The following is an 18,726-nucleotide window of genomic DNA, read 5'->3' as shown; positions in this document are numbered from 1 at the left end:
TTCGGCGATTGGGGGAAGGTCCCCAATCACCTCAACGGCTCAGAAGCAGGACGGGCGATCTGAGGACTACGGAGGGTGAAGTATCATCCTTTGAAATATCTACGGACAGCCAGGAACGGGTCGCAGCCCCGTGGCAATCGCTACCCCGTCCGTATGCCCAACCCCATGCCCTAGCTAAGACCCCTGCCCCGGTCACACGGTCCCCGGGTTCCCCGCCTAGCCTGGAATCAGTGGACATTCCCTCAGAAGAGGAGGGGAGATGGACTAGGGAAAGACAGCGCAGTGGCGCTACGGAAGGTATCTCCAGGGGAGGGGGAGAATTGAGAACGGCTGCGGGAGGCCGGTGGTTGCCCCCTGCGGTTCCGGCGCCGGTAAAAAAGGCCCCGGGGTCGTCTAGGTGGTCTGTACCGCAATCTGAGCGGTCATCAGGGGTATTTTCTATGGAAGATGATAGGGACTCAGGAAGGTCAAACAGATTCCGGGAGAACCGTTGGTGGGCCCCATTATTTGAAGGGTACTCGGCCTGGATGGACCGCACTCGGTTCCTCATCCGGCGAGAGGATGTAGTGGACTATTGGTGGGCGGTGGGAGAGTTTACCCCAGAACAGAGGGACTGGGAACTGCAGGAGCGCTGGCTTCAAATAGAGCATAGGGAGATAGAACCTATGGGTCCCAGCATCTTGTCAGACCCCGTGGACCCTGACGAACCCCTATCATGGGTGCTACCAGGGAGGGCAGGTAAGGCTGACCTGACTAGGATCAGTAGGGCCGAACGGGCCATAATAGCTCGTTACAAGTCATCCCACGGGTTGGAGTACCCGTATGTTCCTGAGCCACTAATGGATGAAATAGAGGAGAACAGGGATAGGTGGCTCCGGGAAAATATTGAGATGCACTTAGTCAGTAAGGGGAATGTTGTGGTGGGGAAGAAGGCCGAGGAGCGGATAGAGCACCTGATCCGCATATGGGCAATAGGGAGAAATATCCACAAACACAAGGCAACATATAGGCCCGAGAGGGGATTACCACGGCATTATTCTGTTACCGTTCTAGATATGGGGGGTAGGGAAGTAAAGAAACCGGACCCCTATCACTATTTTTAGGTGGTACTGTGCATCACGCGGGTCTGTGGCTGCTGGTCGGGGCGGGCTTGGCGGATGACTGTATTCATGTATACTGCATTATGAGGAAATTTGTGTGATGTTAATTATGTTTTCCGTTACAGTGCTTCCTGGAAAGAGGTATACAAATTTAGGTCCCAGCGAGGCCGATGGGATTCACCAGGGGGAGAATGTAGCGGTCATGTAAAATGCCTACAGTCATCTCTCCTGCTGGCAGCAAGGCCTGGTAAGTGTGGGCATGCCAGCAGTAATCATGGAGGTTTTCCCTCACACCCTGGTGGGGTGCCCTGTGTATGGATGGGACTGGTCACATGCTCTGAGTCCATGGTTAGTGATGTCAGAGGTGTGTCAGCCTCAGAAGTTACATAAGGCGGAGCAACCGGATGTCGTCGTGGAAGAAGAGATCCCGCATGGGGGTCCCACGAAAGATGGCGACGCTTCCGGTTCCGGGGAAGACATCGCTTCCGGTGGTGACGGCGGAACCCATGGAGAAGTTGCAGCGACGCTTCGGCGATTGGGGGAAGGTCCCCAATCACCTCAATGGCTCAGAAGCTGGACGGGCGTTCTGAGGACTGAGGAGGGTGAAGTATCATCCTTTGAAATATCTACGGACAGCCAGGAACGGGTCGCAGCCCCGTGGCAATCGCTACCCCGTCCGTATGCCCAACCCCATGCCCTAGCTAAGACCCCTGCCCCGGTCACACGGTCCCCGGGTTCCCCGCCTAGCCTGGAATCAGTGGACATTCCCTCAGAAGAGGAGGGGAGACGGACTGGGGAAAGACAGCGCAGTGGCGCTACGGAAGGTATCTCCAGGGGAGGGGGAGAATTGAGAACGGCTGCGGGAGGCCGGTGGTTGCCCCCTGCGGTTCCGGCGCCGGTAAAAAAGGCCCCGGGGTCGTCTAGGTGGTCTGTACCGCAATCTGAGCGGTCATCAGGGGTATTTTCTATGGACGATGATAGGGACTCAGGAAGGTCAAACAGATTCCGGGAGAACCGTTGGTGGGCCCCATTATTTGAAGGGTACTCGGCCTGGATGGACCGCACTCGGTTCCTCATCCGGCGAGAGGATGTAGTGGACTATTGGTGGGCGGTGGGAGAGTTTACCCCAGAACAGAGGGACCGGGAACTGCAGGAGCGCTGGCTTCAAATAGAGCATAGGGAGATAGAACCTATGGGTCCCAGCATCTTGTCAGACCCCGTGGACCCTGACGAACCCCTATCATGGGTGCTACCAGGGAGGGCAGGTAAGGCTGACCTGACTAGGATCAGTAGGGCCGAACGGGCCATAATGGCTCGTTACAAGTCATCCCACGGGTTGGAGTACCCGTATGTTCCTGAGCCACTAATGGATGAAATAGAGGAGAACAGGGATAGGTGGCTCCGGGAAAATATTGAGATGCACTTAGTCAGTAAGGGGAATGATGTGGTGGGGAAGAAGGCCGAGGAGCGGATAGAGCACCTGATCCGCATATGGGCAATAGGGAGAAATATCCACAAACACAAGGTAACATATAGGCCCGAGAGGGGATTACCACGGCATTATTCTGTTACCGTTCTAGATATGAGGGGTAGGGAAGTAAAGAAACCGGACCCCTATCACTATTTTTAGGTGGTACTGTGCATCACGCGGGTCTGTGGCTGCTGGTCGGGGCGGGCTTGGCGGATGACTGTATTCATGTATACTGCATTATGAGGAAATTTGTGTGATGTTAATTATGTTTTCCGTTACAGTGCTTCCTGGAAAGAGGTATACAAATTTAGGTCCCAGCGAGGCCGATGGGATTCACCAGGGGGAGAATGTAGCGGTCATGTAAAATGCCTACAGTCATCTCTCCTGCTGGCAGCAAGGCCTGGTAAGTGTGGGCATGCCAGCAGTAATCATGGAGGTTTTCCCTCACACCCTGGTGGGGTGCCCTGTGTATGGATGGGACTGGTCACATGCTCTGAGTCCATGGTTAGTGATGTCAGAGGTGTGTCAGCCTCAGAAGTTACATAAGGCACAGCACTGTGTTCTAAAGTTAGTTCTACCTGAAGTCTGAGTTGAGGGAGGAGTTCGGCTAAGAGGAGTAGTTCAAGTTCTGCAGAGTGTTAGTTATGTTATAGTAACTCCATGGGAGACTGTGTCCAGGGACCTGGCACAGGGCAGGGATTCCTGCGGGAATAGTGAATCCCTGATTTAGGTGACATACCTATCAAAGGGGAGCACGGGCGAGATGATCGGCTAAATACACCCATTGTGGAGGGCAGCTATGCCCACCGTGACAATAAAGATGGAGCTGATCAGAGAAACCCCTGTGTGTGAGAGTCCAATGATTACACAGGAGGTTGCACCACCGAGGAGTTCCTCGTCAGGATCATCCCCATGCGGACGCAGGGACCCTGGTGAGGTGGAGGCGCTGCACTGGAACTAGGTGAGACTCAGCACACTACCTCAGCTGCCTGTCTGGACGGGTCCTCCCCACATACCATCATGCGGGAGACTCAGGAGTCCTGTAGCCAACAGGTGCACCACCCGACACTACCACACTGTAATGGGGGCCGGTTAGACCACAGGGGCCAATGTGAGATTGGGTGGGTCAGGCCGGGCCAGAAATACCGTTACATCAATATACTATTTTCTTATAGTACTGAGGAAAAGGTGATTAAATGTTCTTTTTGACGTTATTTCAAAATCATACTTAATGAGTTTTATGAATAATAACACAACCTCAGCGCTACATCTAGCCTTGGTCAGAAGACAATCAGTGTGAGTGAACGTTTACAATACTAATCCCTTTCCAGAGTCCTGCAGCCTTAATGACTTTGGATTGTCCATGAATCCTTCTTGATACATGAAAAAGATATAGGGCCTATGCAGTAAGCATTCATAAGCAACTTATCGAGAACTTATTGTCCAAAATGCCTATTGCTATTCAGTAAGCGGTGATAAGTGGGCGATAAAAGACTGAATCGGCCCAAAAAATTGCTCATAAAAAAATCACTGAGGCAGCGGTGATAAGTCACTTATGGACGCTTTTCGGCATGTTCATAAACCCGCGCAATTCTAGTAGCAGTATTTAGGCTATGAACGCCTATCGGCGTTTTGGAATGGTAATTTTATCACAAAATCCTCACACCAGAAAAAGTTGGCGTGAAGGTGTTAGAAACCTGCAGAGAAGCGGCGAGATGGGACTTAGAAAAAAAAATGCATTTTTCCTGCATAGGATTGATGCCGGGATTCTCTGGAGCTGATATCCATTAATATTAGCACCAGAGACCCCTGGCATGGATCCTTTGCAATAAAAATGCATTTACAGTAAACTTCATTACCATAGCGGATAGCCCCAGGGACCCCCACTTCCCGAGATACAGTCCCTGTTATGGGGTGCCGGTATCTCCTATGCATTTAAATGTCCGCGCCACGTGACCGTGGGACAAAAATGCATAGGAGATACCGACTCCCCATAACGGCGCCTGTATCTCGGGAAGTAGGGGGTCCCTGAGTCTGAAACCAATGCGGTTCAGCTCAGGAGACCCCCTGCTTATCTACACTATTAACAAAATAAAAAATTATACACATACATTTCGGGCTAGATTTGCACAGGGAGAGACGGCTCTCTCAGAGCAGCTCTCTCTGCAGCAGATGTAACTCGCCGGGAAAGTCATTTTCAGAGGGTCGTTCATCAGATCACCGGCTAATCGCCCGTTTTGTGAATTTTCCTATGACAGGTAATCAAGGCTTTCTGAATACCGTGATAGCAACGCTCATAAAAACGGCGATTTAAATGGCCCGGCGATTTTTTTTATGAACCTTTAGTGCATAGGCCCCATAGTCCTCCTTCATGCTGTTCCTCTAAAGTCATGCACAAATTAAATTCAGTGAATATGTGAAAAAATAAATAAACACATTAATGTACATATTCTGAAAAAAACTAGTGATACTGTAACCACCTTTAAGTGCACATTTCTTAAAACAATGGTGTGTAAACCAATTGAACCTCCTAAATCCCACATCAGCGTGTGAAATATTGCTGACAATGTGAAATTGTGATCACCTATACACAGTAAATTTGGTGAAATAGCTGTGCCACAATGATATCCAGTGAGGAACCCCTTCTCAAATGCACCTTTGATCATGCATGTGAAACAAATAAGGTATAGAATCTGTACTTAACTCTCACTTCCTGAATTGTAAGATATAAATGCGCAGAATATGGACTGTTAACCGCCATGGGTGTGGGATTTAGGAGGTTCAATTGGTTTACACACCATTATTTTAAGAAAAGTGCACTTAAAGGTCGTCACAGTATCACTAGTTTTTTCAGAATATGTACATTTATGTGTTTGTTTATTTTTTTTACATATTCACTGGATTTAATTTGTGCATGACGGAGGAACAGCACCAAGAAGGACTATATATTTTTAATGAGTTTTATGTTTTGGTAACTCTGAACTATGACTAAATAGCGTAGGCCCTTAATGAGTTTTTCAACAGAAATATGAAGACATTCCAATTCAGGAAGCCAAAAATGCACTTAATGAGATTTACCTCTACAATGACAATATAGTTAATTGTTTCAATTTCATTATTGTCTTCCTCATAAATGCCCCAAGTGAGTGTCCCTTTCAAAAATGATTAAACTCTAGATGCATATAAAGAAATACTCACACGTTGGTTGTTTGTAGCGATGTGAGATCAAAACGCTTTTTGTTTTCTCCACATTTAAATGAAGATGCTCCATAACACCGTTCCCAAATTTGTGTACTCTAAATGCACCATTTTTAAGACCAGCTCCATAAATATAGTCTTCAAATATGTCAATTCTATGAGGGTAAAGCAATCCTTTAAAAAAAAAAATCAGTCACAAAACTATTTAGTAATAGGATAATACCAAAATGTGTTTTGAACAATGTCAACACATTACAACAGTTGGATCTCATTCCGTTATTCACTTGTTTTATTCCATCAACACACTACAGTACATCAGTCAGTGAGACCCGCAAGGTACAGCCGTTTTTTTAGCCTATCCATGATAAGTGATGTATTCATGGTACAGTACCTAAAGGTCGTGTTGAGCACAATTTTGACAGGAATTGGAAGCATAAAAGATATATAACGCCTAATTCCTTTTCATGCCAAGATATGTGCTGAATATATTTTTAGCCGGCTTGCATCTCTTATGAATAGACCCATGTGAGTTTTACAAGCAGAGAAATATGCTGACTGTACTTACCTTGTCTACTGCTGACAGCTATGATTAAGTCTGATCCATCAAGCTGAACTGTTCCAATGACAGACAACTCAAAATCAGCCCAATACAAGCGTTGGCCAAAATGATCAACCGCCAGACCTGAAAATAAACACACAACAATGAAAAAAATACATTTAAAGTACATATGAAGACTTTTTATGCCTTGATTATATTAAGAAATCATAGTCATTATTACTCCTGAGGCAATTTGTGGAAAAAAGTTGGAAATCAAGATTTCCTTCTAGGTCACAGCAGGTTATTTCTCCAATCTGTTAAATTATGCACACTGCCCAGTACTTTAATGCACCAATCGAAACTTGGCGAGTAGCAAATTGCATTTGTTTTATTTCTCTGTTCTGAAAGAAGTTTTTGTTTCATTTGTTGGAAACCCAGTGTACTATTGCTCTTAATAACAAAACACAAGCCAATATAGTTTATACAGATGTAGCAAGTGTCTCCAGCATCAAGGCAATCGGCAGCCCCGGCACCGGAGGATTAATGCCACAGGGGGGGGTGGGGGCGGGGTCCGGATGGTCCTATCTGGAAACTGGACCCCGATAGCGTGACAGCGAAAGGCATTGTCTTTGAAGCCATGGATTTTTTCTTTTCTGGAGATAGTTAGTCTTGCTACATAGAGTTGCTCAAACACAGTCCTCATGTGCTACCACCAGGCCAGGTTTTAATTATATTCCATCTTCAGTGCAGGTGGCTCAATCAGTGGCTAAGTTATTTTTATTGAGGCACCTGTGCTGAAGCAGGGATATCATTAAAATCTGACGTGTTGGTAGCCCATGCAGACTGAGTTTGCGCACCACTGCTTTATACTAATAATTATTGGGGAAAAATACCTGTTGATCCTCTTACTTTATACTGTGAGCCTCCAGGATTGTTTTTTTTATTTTTTATTATTATTATTTAAAACATTATTTATACAAGCTCTATAAACTTTAAAGTATTATTTCTAGTTTGAGGACATTGCATATAACTCAGCTGGGTGCTTCTTGATCTACAACTGAATATAAAACACATAGATAATACATACATGGACTAACACCTTCTTTTTAGCCCTTATTAATTAATGGAAATTTAATAAACCAATTTTATTATCATGTTTTGTGTTTCCAAAACGTGTACAGCACCTCTCATTTAAACGGCAGCAGAAATCCCCTATTACAGAAATAGCGGAAACGTTAGCATTATCCATTCACAGGAACCTTTATTTCACACAACTGCCATTTTCTTATTTGTAAAATGGACTGGGAGACGATATATTTGTCTCTCTGAGCAAATCGTCTGGCACAATAGGACTCCAATAACCTTAAACCGCTCTCAGTAAAAACATTAGCATTTATCACAGCACTCTAAACTGTACTTTACTTCAATTCTAGAAGCTGCAGGTGGCCATTATCTATTTTGTGTTCAAGGTCCATTCACACGCTTCACACCTTTACTGAGCATAGTGCGTTATCTATATATACAATAGCTAATCAGATGAATATAGATTAAACAATGGATTGAATGGAAAAACAAATCCTTCTCGTTTTCTATCTCACAGCTCAGCACTTTCTGTTACCTAATTTACTTATTGTACATGCTGAGCTGCTTTGGGCAGACACTCCTACCTATTGCCCCCATTTGTCTTAACATACAGTACTGTATACGTACTCTTTTGTCACACACTGTTATTGTCCTTCCTCCCATGTTGTACTGCGCTGCCGAATATGTTGGCATCATACAAATAAAAAATAATATGTAGAAAATGGAGTGAGGTGAGGGAGGAAAAAACTAAACTAACACTATTGGTACCCTGTGTGCAGACTTACAGTAAGGTACTGTACAAGCTGTCTCTTACAGGTTATACAGAGCGTTTTCACAGTAAGGTACTGTACAAGCTGTCTCTTACAGGTTATACTGAGCGTTCTCACAGTAAGGTACTGTACAAGCTGTCTCTTACAGGTTATACTGAGCGTTCTCACAGTAAGGTACTGTACAAGCTGTCTCTTACAGGTTATACTGAGCACTTTCACAGTAAGGTACTGAACAAGCTGTCTCTTACAGGTTATACTAAGCACTTTCACAGTAAGGTACTGTACAAGCTGTCTCTTACAGGTTATACTGAGAACTTTCACAGTAAGGTACTGTACAAGCCGTCTCTTACAGGGTATACTGAGCGTTCTCACAGTAAGGTACAAGCCGTCTCTTACAGGTTATACTGAGCGTTCTCACAGTAAGGTACTGTACAAGCTGTCTCTTACAGGTTATACTGAGCGTTCTCACAGTAAGGTACTGTACAAGCTTTCTCTTACAGGTTATACTGAGCGTTCTCACAGTAAGGTACTGTACAAGCTGTCTCTTACAGGTTATACTGAGCGTTCTCAAAGTAAGGTACTGTACAAGCTGTCTCTTACAGGTTATACTGAGTGTTCTCACAGTAAGGTACTGTACAAGCTGTCTCTTACAGGTTATACTGAGCGTTCTCACAGTAAGGTACTGTACAAGCTTTCTCTTACAGGTTATACTGAGCGTTCTCACAGTAAGGTACTGTACAAGCTGTCTCTTACAGGTTATACTGAGCGTTCTCACAGTAAGGTACTGTACAAGCTGTCTCTTACAGGTTATACTGAGCGTTCTCACAGTAAGGTACTGTACAAGCTTTCTCTTACAGATTATACTGAGCGTTCTCACAGTAAGGTACTGTACAAGCCGTCTCTTACAGGTTATACTGAGCACTTTCACAGTAAGGTACTGTACAAGCTGTCTCTTACAGGTTATACTGAGCGTTCTCACAGTAAGGTACCGTACAAGCCTTCTCTTACAGGTTATACTGAGCTCTTTCACAGTAAGGTACAAGCTGTCTCTTACAGGTTATACTGAGCGTTCTCACAGTAAGGTACTGTACAAGCTGTCTCTTACAGGTTATACTGAGCGTTCTCACAGTAAGGTACTGTACAAGCTGTCTCTTACAGGTTATACTGAGCGTTCTCACAGTAAGGTACCGTACAAGCCTTCTCTTACAGGTTATACTGAGTGTTCTCACAGTAAGGTACTGTGCAAGCCGTCTCTTACAGGTTATACTGAGCACTCTCACAGTAAGGTACCGTACAAGCGGTCTCTTACAGGTTATACTGAGCACTCTCATTCTAGATTAGCCCTATATATAAAAATTAGTGTAGTAGCTCGGTAATGATTTCTGGGGTACTTTGGGACTGACCAATTGGTTGTACCATCTATTCCAAGCTATATGGTATACCATCCCTGCTGCTACTATATTTACTAGCCTATCGGGCTAACTAGTGAAGTGATGGGCTTGTTTGTTCACCCTGGCTGTGTGCACCTCTTGCAGCCTCTAATACTCCAGTCTCAATGGTAAGCTCCTCGGAGCAGGGACTCCTTCCTTAATGTTACTTTTACAGTATGTCTGAAGCACTTATTCCCATGATCTGTTATTTATATTATTTGTTATTTATATGATATGTATTACTACTGTGAAGAGCTATGTACATTTATGGCGCTATATAAATAAAGACATACAATACAATACAATACATTGGAGTATCTACACATGAGAGAGCTTCTTGGTAGCACGAGTGACTTTATTTAATTTATTTTTAATAGTTATCACACATTTTCTTTGGTAATATATGTTTAAAGTATATGACATTAAAGGTTACATTTTAAATATAGGTAGTGTGCATTTAAGTGAATTTTCTTTGGAGTACAGTCCATTGTACCCCTCACCTTTCTCTCTTACAGGTTAAACTGAGCGTTCTCACAGTAAGGTACAAGCTGTCTCTTTCAGGTTATACCTAGCGTTCTCACAGTAAGGTACATGCTGTCTCTTACAGGTTATACAGAGCGTTCTCACAGCAAGGTACAAGCTGTCTCTTTCAGGTTATACCTAGCATTCTCACAGTAAGGTACAAGCTGTCTCTTTCAGATTATACTGAGCGTTCTCACAGTAAGGTACTGTACAAGCCGTCTCTTACAGGTTATACTGAGCGTTCTCACAGTAAGGTACATGCTGTCTCTTACAGGTTATACTGAGCTCCCTCACAGTAAGCTACAAGCCGTCTCTTACAGGTTATACTGAGCGTTCTCACTGTAAGGTACCGTACAAGCTGTCTCTTACAGGTTATACTGAGCGTTCTCACTGTAAGGTACCGTACAAGCTGTCTCTTACAGGTTATACTGAGCGTTCTCACAGTAAGGTACAAGCCGTCTCTTACAGGTTATACTGAGCGTTCTCACAGTAAGGTACATGCTGTCTCTTACAGGTTATACTGAGCTCCCTCACAGTAAGCTACAAGCCGTCTCTTACAGGTTATACTGAGCTTTCTCACAGTAGAGTACAAGCTGTCTCTTACAGGTTATACTGAGTGTTCTCACTGTAAGGTACAAGCTGTTTCTTAAAGGTTATACTAAGTGGTCTGACGGCTATTGTGAGTAACGACACTGACTGGCAGTGAGAGTTTGAAGCAGGGTAGCCTGGTTCAATTCCCGGTGTCGGCTCCTTTTGACCTTGGGCAAGTCACTTTATTTCCCTGTGCCTCGGGCACCAAAAACATAGATTGTAAGCTCCACGGGGCAGGGACTTGTGCCTGCAAAATGTCTCTGTAAAGCGCTGCGTACAACTAGCAGCGCTATACAAGAACATGCTATTATTATTATTATTATATAGTGTCCAACAGTATATGCTTTATTACTTGTATATAAACGTATAAACGTTTGCATTTTTTCAAAACTATGGGCCTCATGCAGAGAGCATCGTTATTTCAAAACTCGCCATTTTTTGTTCAATTTCGCGCAGAAAACGGCAGAAAATGGCGAGTTCCGAAAAACGCGCCATTTTGTTTTATCAATTGCTAAAACTCGCCTCGCGGCTGGCGAGAACCTCCATCTCGCCATTTTTAAAACTCTCCGAATGCAGAGAGGTGCGAACGGCATAAAGCGGCTGTTCGCGCCAAAAAATGGCGCGATTCTCGCATTTTTGCCGCGCCAGGAAAAGATGGCAAGATGGCGCTCGCCGCCTATAGTAAAGGGGAAAAAAAGGCGCGAATTTGTTTTTACATGTTTCTGAAGCGCGCATCTCGCCAATTTAAACTCGCCACACGCATCCATGTTAAACATAGCAGAATTCACACTTTTCTGCATATGGAGAATAAAACTCTCCAAAAAAGCTACTTTTTATGAAATTCGCCAATTTTAAAATTCTATGCTCTCTGCATGAGGCCCTATATTGGGATTAGCTTTCTTTGTATACCTTTTTTAAGTGCGGGACCACACTATTGTTGTTTGGAAAGATGATAATAATATTCTAGCAGAATGGGTTAAACTCCCCAATACAATAATGCATGTAATTTGGTCAATGATGTAGCAAAGTCCCACCTGATAGTGTTTGTAGCGCAAGGACAAGACTAGGGCTCGTTATATAATGTGTGCGGCCTTGCGTGCGCCTGTGCGAAGGTGCATGCATGTGCCGCACACTTTTTGTGTCTATACTGTGCGCAAGTGAGGTACTGTATGTATGTATGTATGTATGTATATGTATGTGTATGTAAATGTGTGTGTATGTATGCATGTGTATGTATGTATGTATGTGTGTACTGTGTGTGTGTGTACTGTGTGTGTGTGTGTGTGTGTGTGTGTGTGTGTGTGTGTGTGTGTGTGTGTGTGTGTGTGTGTGTGTGTGTGTGTGTGTGTGTGTGTGTGTGTGTGTGTGTGTGTGTGTGTGTGTGTTTAAATAAGTTTTGTAATAAATAAATTAATACTTTAATATTTTTTTAATAACATTGTACATACATACACACACACACACATACATACACACATACACACATATACACATATACACACATATACGGTAACCACATATACATACATTTCAGCGGCTGTAGCGGCACAAATTCTTTATTTTCTCCATTTTCCCCCGTGTCGGCCGGTTCCACGCTCCCTGCCGTGCGCGGCACCATTATAGAATGGCTGACTAACCTCAGCCAACTAAAACTGCAGCGCGCACGCACGGCGTAGCACACGCACGCACTATAGAACCGGACTAACTCTGCTTTCTAGCCCACGGAGAGGCCAGATTGATATATGACTAAGTTTGTCATTATAGTAAAAAAGTATTTGACATATTCAGTACTAAATCCATGGATGGAGGTATGTGGTACCTGAAAGGCAGCCACAAAATATACCCATATATCTTTAACAAATAGGGGTCATTTATTATTTTGGCTTCTAATATGTGCATTCACACAAGCAGACTGATACCTTGTAGTTATTCCTAATCTTTGATAAACATGCGAGGCAAAAAGATTCATTTTTTTTAAAGTCTGCACGAACTGTATCAGTTGGGTTTGTCTTGTTACATTTCACATAAATAGATCTAAGAATTCTGCCACATTATGGTCACCTCAGATATCCTTTTACATTCAAATGGCACATTTAAAAACTACACTAATAGCACACAAAGTATACCTATGATTTTTTTTGTTATGGTTTTGTGATATTACACTGCTGCATTTCAATTCAGCAATTATCAGACAGACTGAGCTCAAACAGAATCTAACCTGTCAGAAGCAGTAAATGTTGTTTTAAACTATAAAAGCCTGATATCTATATTAAACATATGCTGTCCTAATCACGTTTACAAAAGATTGATATTACCTATGTTAGTAGAAAAAGCGAATAGAGCAACAGTTCTTGTATCTATATTGTGAGACAGAAATATATCTTTAACAGAATGTTTCAATAGTACTGAAGTTGTTCTGAAGAATGTTTTATTTAAAGCTCTTAAAACTCTAACTCAAAACAACAGAACATATGCAGTACTGTATATTGTCTGCCAACACTTCAATCCATGGTGAAAATATGTTCAGTATCATACCTGTTGGTCTCTGTAAGTTTTTCTGCACTATGATTCTTCTCAGGGTGCCATCCATCGCGGCTTCTTCAATATGTGACTGATCCCCAATGACTGTCCAATACATCATTCTAAAGTAAGATACCACAGGTAAAGTTTAGGGAAATGTACAGTAGGTAACATAGGTAAATCATCAGATCAGCATGAGGATAGATCAGGTTTCAGGATATCCCTGCTTCAACTGAGCTACTGCTTGAGCCACCTGTACTGAAGCTGGGATATCCTGAAATGGGGACCTGTTGGTAGCTCTTCAGGACTGTCGTTGGCTGCCCCTGGCATAGATCAGGGGGGCGCAAACTTTTTTCCCTGCGCCCCCCTGCCGGCTGTCCCCTCACTCCCGCGCCCCCCCCAACCCCAACTTACCCTCGCACCGGCGTAATGACGTCATGTTGCCATAGCAACGTGACGTCACATGACCTCGCAGCGTCATTTTGATGCCGCGTTGCCATGGCGACGCCGGGAAGAAGCCGCCGGAGCCACGGGTAAGTATGGTTTACAGAGGCCCTGCAGCTCCCCCGGCACTTAATTTAAGTGCCTTCGGGAAGCGCGCGGGGCCTCTGTAAACCCCGCGCCCCCCGTCGGCAGTCTCGCGCCCCCCCTGGGGGTCGCGCCCCACAGATTGCGCACCGCTGGCATAGATCATAGAATGAGCACTCTCATTATAACATGCGTTTATTATTTCACCTAAATTTGTTTGGAAATAAAGAGAAAAGATCAAAAATAAATAAAACATACCCTTTTTTAGGATTTACAGCAATAGCATAAGGTTCTCCAGCTATATTAGTTAAGAGCCGTGTGCAGTTAGGTCCATTTATTTGTCCTACGTTAATAGAATATCTTAGACTAGTCCAATGAGTAGTATAATAACTGAACCAATGCATGCGTGAATGGTCCGTCCAGTAGATATTTCCTGCAACCCAATCAACTGCAATATCTCTTGGTCTTTTGAATTCAGGGCACTAGAAGAAAAAGAATATTTGGAATAAATGGCCATGCTTTGTTTTATAAGGTTAAAAAACGTTTCATATTTATTCAACGCTGAAACAATGTATGTATGTAATGTACATCATTCCTCAGTCTTGAGTTGTTTGCGTGACAAAAAGTGAGAATTTGCGGTACTTATATGTAATAGATTCTGTATAATCCCGATTCATTCTGATTCTTTGCATGATATATAATATAAGTGAAGTGCAAAATTAAGACAAAGGTGGAGCAAATAACTGCCCTATAGTTACATAAGAACACAACTCCCTTTGAATACAATGAGTTTTTGCATTGATACAGTAAATGTGGTGTAGTTATTTTGCACTAGTTTTGCTGCGGTTATGCAGCTAGAAGACTTTCATATATAATCACACATTAACAAATCGCTTGGGTATGTCCCAAGACTTTTTAAGTCAGTCATACCACTTCAACTGGGACTTATTTTACTGTATATATCCAATACCCAATAAGGAAGAACTTTCTAAGAAGTCTCCTTATAATTCTCCTCTCCGTTCAACTTTTAGAGAATGAAAGGGTTTGATATTCTTAACGTTTTAACATATCATATTCTCACTCATCCTTCAGAGTGTATATATTGAATTCCTCAGGTTTTAGAAAAATAACTAATATTTAACTCATTGTGTGGAAATAAAAGTAAGTTTTCGCTATCACATTGAGATAGTACGTTTCCATATTTTGCAATAGTGCTTTGAACTCACAATCAAGCCACTGCTGGTTTCTTTTTCTCCTCTGCCATGAAATGTTTTGTAGAAAATCCCCCCTGGGTTAAACTGAGTACTCCAGATAATCATATTTCCTTGATGATACGTATCCATTCCAGTTATCCTTGAATTATATGCAATTCGAGAAATTTGTTGATGCTCCACATTGTAACTGAACGGATATCTGAAAGCAAGGACTTCAGTATCATTGGCGACATAGAGCACTTGATCCTCTGAATCTGAAAGTATAACAAATATGAATATACAATTAGTTTTCATACCTACAAAAAGAGCACAGAAAAATACTCATATGACAGAATATACAACATACAAACAATCCTTTCCATATTTTAATGTAAGCTCAATAAGGTTACAGTGATGGAAGCTAACTGAAATAGGTTCCTGGAACCTTTGTGTGTTCATTTTTTATAAATTAACTACAGTACATACTGTATTTTTTGCAATATTGTCAATAAACATTTGTGTTATTTCATATGTGCATGTTCCAAATCATAGTAAAATTATAGCTTGTAAGTAGTGTATATGTTTGTTGCAACAATAACAACATAGAAGCTGGATACAGGAGCCATATTCTCATCTATTGTGAGCAAGATAAAATTTGACACTTTTGACACTGACAATCCATCCAAATCGGTTCCTGGATTTTTCCGAATTGACATTCAAAATCCGTTCAACCGTGTAAAATCCGCCAATGGATTGTTACAGTTTCAATCTGTGCGGATTAATCCAAAACCGCCATTGAATATAATCCACGGCGGGTTTTAAGAATCCATCCGCAGATTCCACAATCCTGTGACGGATTTTTAGAATACAATCCATGGATTCCGCAATCCACATTTTTGTAATAAATACTTAGTGATTTGTACTGTGAATATTTATTATATCCAACTCATGTCTATCAAAGGGTTTCATTACAAATAAATACAACATATTTAAAGAGTTGCACTTTTCATAGCTATTAAATTCAGTAGCATGTTACTATTTAGGAATAGTATTATGCCTTTTGTATTCATGCATCTTACAGTTAAAATAAGTGTTTACCTTTTGCAACGCAGCTGTGATTTTTTTCCAGGAAGTTTCTGTCGCATGTACATTTATAAAATCCTTTCAAGTTAGTACACTGGTGAGAGCAGCTGCCCAGCTGTAAACACTCATTAATATCTGCAACAAAGGGAATATAATATTGTACTTTACTGTAGCCAGTATTATAACCTTAATGAAGGTTATATTTACTATGGAAATCTCTATCCCAAAAAAAGTTTTTCTCTTTTAAAAAAGTTCCACAGAAAATGATGATTTATAAAGCCAGAAATCTTGAAGAAGATGAAAGTAACAGTTTGAACAAAAGAGAGAACAAAACCACATTAACTTATTTTTCATTAGTCTCAAGAATTCATTTTTAATTACGAAACATGGGACATTTGCTTTAGAAATACAGTATGTTACACCTCAGTGCTTTAATTTAGTAATAGTTTGAAGATTCCTATTCCTGTTAGAATGTTCTCAGCTGGATTTCTAGGGTCTGAAACAATAATCAACACAAATCTGGTTTACCAACTGTTTACTGTTGAACTCACAAGTGCAACCCTTAGCATAGTGTTCAATAGTCTACTGAATACAGTTAAAACTAATTCTGCCGTCTAGTGAAAGAATGTTATATAACACTTTGGTTACTTCATCTCATTAGGGTTCCAGATCGATAAAGGTCCTTTAGGTGATGGGATCTATAAGGGAGGGTTAGGTGGTTAAGTCCAATGGGAACACAGATCTCTCCCATAATTTAGAAACTCAGGGTTTTCTCCCATACAAGCATGTGGAGCATGCAGAGCAAATCCCCAAAATAGGAGGAGCCCATCCCAATCTCCGTGGCTTTATCATGGCAAAAGCCCTGATTGCAGTTTTCAGGCTGAGATTCTATCAGATTAGATGGTGGGTGGTAAAAGGAAGTAAAATATGTCTGAATGCCTAAAGCAGAACCTGGTGCTCTGAAAACAATGCTTGTGAAGGGAGTACCTTTATCAGGGATGAAGATCTGTGGAGCCCCATGTCATGTGAGTAATTGCCTGTTATATAGAGAACATTTCCACCCATTTTGTTAAATAAACCACACAAAAATAAACAATTTATTTACATCCTCTCACTGGTCCCGGTAAGAGACACATGAAATCCATTCTCCCCATGTAAAGTAAAACCATTAATCCCACGGCACTGATGTCAGGACTTCATACAGTATATGCAGGAACATCCTTTCTTATAGCTGGCCAGTAAGCACAGTGCCTTAGTTGCACCAGGGTATTAGCAATACCTAAGTGTCCACCGATCAGATGGTCATGGTAATAGTGAAGTATCCCTGATCTCAATACTTGGGACACAAATATTTTAAGTCAGGCTGCCTCATTTAGCACAGGACAGGAATTGAATTAGTAAAATCAGAATACATGCATGAATCTGTAGTTCCATTCTGAAACTGACAAGCACAACATTTTGGATTGTCAATTTGCAGCTGTTGAAGTCCTGCTTTATTTTGTGGTAGCCACATCTTGCTTTTTGTCCATTAATCAAGAATCTAGATGTGGGCCCCTAGCATCGTCCCCATTAGCAACTGCATATGTAAAAAAAAAGTTGATGGAACCCACTAAGGTTGAATACTAGGAGGGCTCAGAACATTCCCCATAGTCCAACATGTGGATGTAATTGAGCCACCCTGTGCTGAATTAGGCAGGTGTACCTGATGGCCCCTGATCTCTCTATTTTCAGGTCGGCGGCGTGGGTTGCATGTTGGAAAATGTCACATGAACACAATGGCTCTCCCACAACTATGGCATGAAATGGCACCTGATTTAATCGCACAGGGCAGAGGTTTCCAACTCCAGTCCTCAAGGAACACTAACTGCACATTTTATGTATGTCACTGCTTGAGCACACGTGGTTCAGTCAAAATGATTGGACTACCACCTGTGCTAATGAGAGTATAGCCTTAAAACCTGCAATGTTAGTGGTCCTTGAAGACTGGGGTTGGGAACCTCTGCTATATGGTATTCACTTGACCTGTGCTGAGAAGGTATGTTTGCTATAATCTCTTTAGTACCACCCAATTTGGCATATACCCAATGGGCTGTGAGAAACAGATCAGTCATGGAATAAATAGCTCAATATGACAAAGCAAATAGATGACAATATTTTGCAGGATGGTATCAATCTGGGTTTCAGATAGTGGATAATGAAGAGTCTGGAACTTTCCAAGCAGATTACATAAAAAGCTGATAAGGAAAGCTGTTTTGTGTAGGGTCAGGATTGCTTGGAAAACCTGATCATTGCTATCAGGTGGCAAGAATGCTTTACTAAATAACTTATGAATGTGTTCCAATTTTTAAAATGCTTAGAGCAACCATGGAACCATTGCCTAGGTTTCCTATCCAAGAAATTCAAGGGATCAGCAGCCAAAGGTTACTCTTGCAAATCTACATCTTACAATATAACTGTAGTGTCCCCAGCCATTTTGTCGATGACAGAGGTCCATGTAGAGGGAGAGGGGGGTTGGCACGGTATTAAAGGGGTTGCACCCCATATGGTCACCCCCTGACCTCACCAGGGAGGCAAGGGGTTATCTGGACTGCGGTCCAGGACTGTGGCTTACACCTTGTCATGTCAGGAAACTGTATGTTCCCCTGTTTCATTATAATCCTGTATTTTAATTTTTTTAAGTGCATTTCTGTATCTCCAGT

The 18,726-nt window shown here is 42.4% G+C and overlaps 1 protein-coding gene across 1 annotated transcript in view; it reads right to left on the bottom strand.

Annotated features, from left to right (window-relative positions):
- The window catches only part of LRP1B (LDL receptor related protein 1B), a 1,102,312-nt gene that overhangs the window by 58,300 nt on the left and 1,025,286 nt on the right, over positions 1 to 18,726 (bottom strand). The window contains exons 76-81 of the mRNA XM_075610066.1: positions 16,043 to 16,162; positions 14,978 to 15,219; positions 14,010 to 14,233; positions 13,239 to 13,345; positions 6,335 to 6,451; positions 5,770 to 5,943 (exon numbers count right to left, since the gene is read on the bottom strand). Coding sequence (XP_075466181.1) covers positions 5,770 to 5,943; positions 6,335 to 6,451; positions 13,239 to 13,345; positions 14,010 to 14,233; positions 14,978 to 15,219; positions 16,043 to 16,162 — 984 coding nt within the window. The remainder of the gene's footprint in view (positions 1 to 5,769; positions 5,944 to 6,334; positions 6,452 to 13,238; positions 13,346 to 14,009; positions 14,234 to 14,977; positions 15,220 to 16,042; positions 16,163 to 18,726) is intronic.

The sequence above is a fragment of the Ascaphus truei genome, chromosome 7 (genome assembly GCF_040206685.1).
Source record: "Ascaphus truei isolate aAscTru1 chromosome 7, aAscTru1.hap1, whole genome shotgun sequence".
Lineage (NCBI taxonomy): Eukaryota > Metazoa > Chordata > Amphibia > Anura > Ascaphidae > Ascaphus > Ascaphus truei.
The sequence above is the reverse complement of the archived record's forward strand: the minus strand, read 5'-3'. Positions and strand labels throughout refer to the sequence as shown.